Source organism: Myotis yumanensis, unplaced genomic scaffold, assembly GCF_028538775.1.
Source record: "Myotis yumanensis isolate MYYU_CA2020_CCGP unplaced genomic scaffold, mMyoYum1.0.hap1 SCAF_34, whole genome shotgun sequence".
In the NCBI taxonomy this organism is placed as follows: domain Eukaryota; kingdom Metazoa; phylum Chordata; class Mammalia; order Chiroptera; family Vespertilionidae; genus Myotis; species Myotis yumanensis.
Window position 1 is genome coordinate 343206 of NW_027223785.1, and position 4503 is coordinate 347708.

A 4503-nucleotide genomic window follows, 5' to 3' on the forward strand; every position below is an offset into this window, starting at 1 on the left:
CTTCCATGGGAAGGATTCCAGGGTCACAAAGTTCACAGGAGACTTAATCTGGACATTAGAGGTCCACCTCATGCGCCGCATCAATCTGCCAGATGGCGAGATCTTCAGCAACTTCAACAAGCTCTCCCGCGTGGTCTAAGATATTGAGGAGCAGGAGATCTGTGAGCATCATCATCAGCAGCAGCAGCAGCAGCAGCAGCAGAAGCAGGAAAACAGAACTGAGGAAAGCAAGGGTCATGGCTGGCAGAGCCCTGCGCAGCCCAGCATCGGGGAGTCCTGGGCTGCACCTTCAGAGGAGCAGCCTGTTCCGTTTGTTCTACCTGTAGGCGTGCACTCAGGAGACCAGAACTACCCCAGAACATGCAGGATGTGTTTCCATGGCATGCACGTTGATACCTTACATGGCTCCGCCTACCCCAGGCGCTGCCCTGGAGTCTTCATCCTGTTCGATGAGAACCACTTTGGGTTCAGCTGGTTGGAGATGAAATACTTCATCCTGTTAGGCAGAGTCCAGAACACCTTCCAGCATGTGGAGGCACCATACCCGCAGGCCTTCCTGGAGATGCTCTCAAACATTCAGCCCCGACCCCCCAGGAGGAGCAGCTTGCATGCACTTTGAAGACTGGACCTTCTGACCTCGTGACCCACCTTTGTTCGATTTTTTTTTAAATCCTCACCCGAGGATATATTCCCCTTGATATTTAGAGAGAGTGGGGGAGAGGGGGGAAAAGAGACATAATCCATGTTAGAGAAACACATCAGTTGTTTGCCTCCTGCACAAGCCCGGACCTGGGCCAGGCTGGGTAGGGGCCAGAAATTGAGGTAGAAATAAACCTTAGACCAGCGGTCTCAACCATCCTAATGCTGCGACCCTTTAATACAGCTCCTCATGTTGTGCGGAGCCCCAATTTCCTTGTTACAAATTGAACATGAACATAATTTGGGATAGATAGATAGATAGACAGATAGGTAGATACGTAGATAGAAATATAAAGATACCGGGATAGCCCTGAACTGCCTGGTGGTGGCCATGCTGCCGAGGCCCCAGCACAGAGTGGTGGTACAGATGTCTATGGACCTGTCCCTGTTCATCAGTCCATGTTGTTCTCTATATTCCACAAATGAGTGAGATCACGTGGTATTCATTTTTCTCTGACTGGCTAATTTCACTTTGCATAATGCTCTCCAGTTCCACCCATGCTTTTGCAAATGGCAAGAATTCCTTCTTCTTCTTTTTATTTTTCACTGCAAGGTAGTATTCCATTGAGTAGAAGATAAGAAGGCTCTGCTTAGTCTCTTAGATAAGCAAGAGAAGCGGGGCTTAGGATGAATTCTTCTAGAAGACATAGAGGAAGAACTGCCCAATTCCCAGAAAGCTGTGAAGGCTTTATAAGACCAGATATTCTTTGTAAATCATCCAGAAAAGAAGAAAATTCTTTTCTTCAATGATAAAAGCTGTCAATTTTCTGTGGACGAAGGGTTTCAGAAACTGTGGAGGAGTGTCACTGTGGATTCAATGGGTGAGGAGAAAACTGGAGAAGGCAGCGGAGATATTCAGAAGAATATCTGAAGCGACAGGGTATTTCTTCCATGCATGAATCCAGACCAAAGAAAGTGGCCCCTATCCAGAGAAGGAAAAAGCCTGCCCACTACACAAAAAGTGACGATTTAAGACTCATAGCGAACACATGGCTGGAGTGCTGAAGGATGACTCTGACATTGCTCCTAGTAAATAGTGAACAGTTTTGTAGTGTGAAGAGGTCACCACACACCAACAGAGGAGGCAAACCAGCTTGAGGAACTGGATTCAGGTCAGCTTCCTCCCCCCACATTCTTGGATTTGGGGGCCTGGAATGACACCTTCCACGTCATGCCAGATTGAAAAACAAACAAACAAAAAAACACTCCTTAAAAAAATAAAAATAAAAAGCCTCTATGAAAAACTCTTTGATCCGGCCTTTTAACTTTCTCAGGCTTCGGCAAGCCCAGATGGCCAGGCCCGGACTTGGTCTGTGGGCGGTGCCTGACCATCCATCCATCCAGAGAGTGAGCAGGCTGGGGGGTGAAGAGTGGAGAGGGCCAACAAGATGGCCCGAGCCGGACAAAGTTTTTGTGGATTACAGAGATTGGGTTGACTGGGACCTTGGCCTGGGCCAAAGATCCCGTCCAGCCCTCTGCTGATCAAGAAGCGTCAATGCAAGCGCCCCTTCCTGCAGCCTCTTCTGGGGAAGGCAGAGCCAGGTGACTGGACTTCCCCAGTTCTGGTTAGACCCGAGGCGGGAAGGACATGCAGGGAGCTCTGTCTTCGAGAAGGCAGGAGCAGAAGGGTGCTCATGGATGCCGACGGACCATTCAAAGCCAGAAGTGTCCGTGCGTGACTGCGGTTGTACACGCGCGCGCGCATACACACACACACACACACACACACACACTCCCAAACGCACACCCACACCCACATACCTAGTCCTCCTCCCCCCCCACACACACAAATGGGAGTACAAGGTCCGCTAACAAGATATCTGCTGAGTGACGCATGCCTAGGAGATTTACTGTGGCTTTATTCCTTGTGGATTGTCCTGGCCACACCGTAGCTTGTCTAAATAGGTATTGTCCCCTCTTCAACCCAGAAAATGGCGATGACTCTCTGCAAGGCCTGGAGATGGAGATCTGTGGCCTTCCTGGGTACCTGCCCCATCTTCCAAGCCCTCCCCAAGCCCGGGAAACGCTTCAGCGGGCCAGTGGCGCACTCTATTGGTCCTGGATCGCCAATGCAAACCTCCGCCCTAAACTTGAAGCCCAAGGAACCTGTGAGGTTTTCAGTCCTGGGGGCGGCTGATTTGGTTCCTCCCACCAGCTCTGGGGCTATAAAAGAAAACAGGGCCTTCTTTGCAGAGCTTCTCAGCCCTAGGCTTGTGGTCGTGGTCATCGTCATCATTCTCCAAGGGAGGAGATTTCAAGAGAGAGGTCTCGCCAAGACCCGGTGCCAGGACATAGAAGCAGCTAAAGCACCTGGCTAGAGACTGGCTGGGCTGCTGATCCACTGAACGCTGTCTCAGTGTCATTTCTTTTTCACCGACTCGTCCACACACTTAGGAACCCCTGGGCCTGGATCCCAAAATCTGGGACAGCCCCGGCACCGCGCCGGAATTGAAGGATAGGAGTCCCTCCCCACGGGCTCGATCCGAGGTTGGTTCGGGGCCCGCCATGGCCGACAAAATCCACATGTCACTGGACGACATCATTCGGCTGGACCGGAGCCAGCAGGATGGCCATGGCCGGGGCCATGGCCGAGGCTGGTCGGGGACAGGAACCGAGGCCGGACAGGCTCCCAGGGAGGCCGCGATGGCAGAGCGCAAGCCCCATCCTCCGAGAGCTGGGGCAGCGGGTCGTTTCGAAACAGGGCGGGCCTCGGCCGAGGCAGGCACCGGCCAGTGCCCTACAGCAGGCCGAGACAGCTTCCCGACGACGGGCAACACGACCGCTTCCACAGGGCCTTTGGCAGGGAAGCAGGCCTGATGACCAGGGGAAGCTGCTGTTGTCCAACCTGGACTTCGGAGTGTCCGACGTGGACATCCAGCAGCTGTTTGCAGAGGTCGGGCCTCTGAAGAAGGCGGCTGTCCATTACGACCGCTCTGGCCGCAGCCTGGGAACAGCCCACGTGCACTTTGAGCGCAAGGCAGACTCCCTGGAAGCCAGGAAGCAGTACAATGGCGTCGCTTTGGATGGCCGTCCCCTCCATATCCAGATCCTCACCTCGCCGATAGACACGCAGCCCAGGCCGGTACCGAGTGTCAACAGAGGCTGGGTGACTACAAACGGAGAATCTGGAGGCTTCCGCGGCAGCGGCGGCACTCAGGACCAAGCCTGCGGAGGCAACTGGCGTCCAGGCAGGTGCACATCCCGCCATTCAAAGTGACACATCTCGTCGGAGGAGTTGGACCTCCAGCTGGATGCTTACATCTCCATGATGGGCCCAAAGCAGTTAAACGCCAAGCAGAACGCTTACAGCTCGATGAGGAGCACCCAACAGTTGGACGCCCAAAAGGACGCTTATAACTCGATGAGGGCCACCAAAAGCATGAATGCCCATCTGGGCACTTACAATGCGATGAGGGACACCAAAATGTTGGAGGCCCAGAAGGATGCTTACAGCTCCATGTGGGACACCGAGGAGTTCGACTCCCAGTTGGACGCTTACAACTCGCTGAGGGGCACCAATAAGTTGGACTCCCAGAAGGAGGCTGACAACCCGATGAGGGGCAATGAGCAGTTGGATGCCCAGGAGGATGCTAAAAGTCGTTGAGGGGCACTGAGCTGTTGGAAGCCCAGCTGGACAATTACAAAGCGACGTGGGGCTCCAGGCAGTTGGATGCCAAGCACGACGTTTACAGCGCGATGAGGGGCACCCAACAGTTGGACGCCCAAAAGGGCGCTTACAACTCGATGAGGGCCACCAAAAGGATGAATACCCATCTGGGCTCTTACAATGCGATGAGGGACACC

At 53.6% G+C, this 4503-nt stretch overlaps 1 protein-coding gene across 1 annotated transcript; it reads left to right on the forward strand.

Moving 5' to 3' along the window:
- The first annotated feature begins 3204 nt into the window (after positions 1-3204).
- LOC139000832 (aly/REF export factor 2-like) lies at positions 3205-4303 on the forward strand. Its single transcript, XM_070402838.1, is given in 4 exon segments — positions 3205-3296; positions 3374-3504; positions 3507-3805; positions 3935-4303. Coding segments are annotated over 4 exon segments (891 nt in total).
- The last annotated feature ends 200 nt before the right edge of the window (positions 4304-4503 follow it).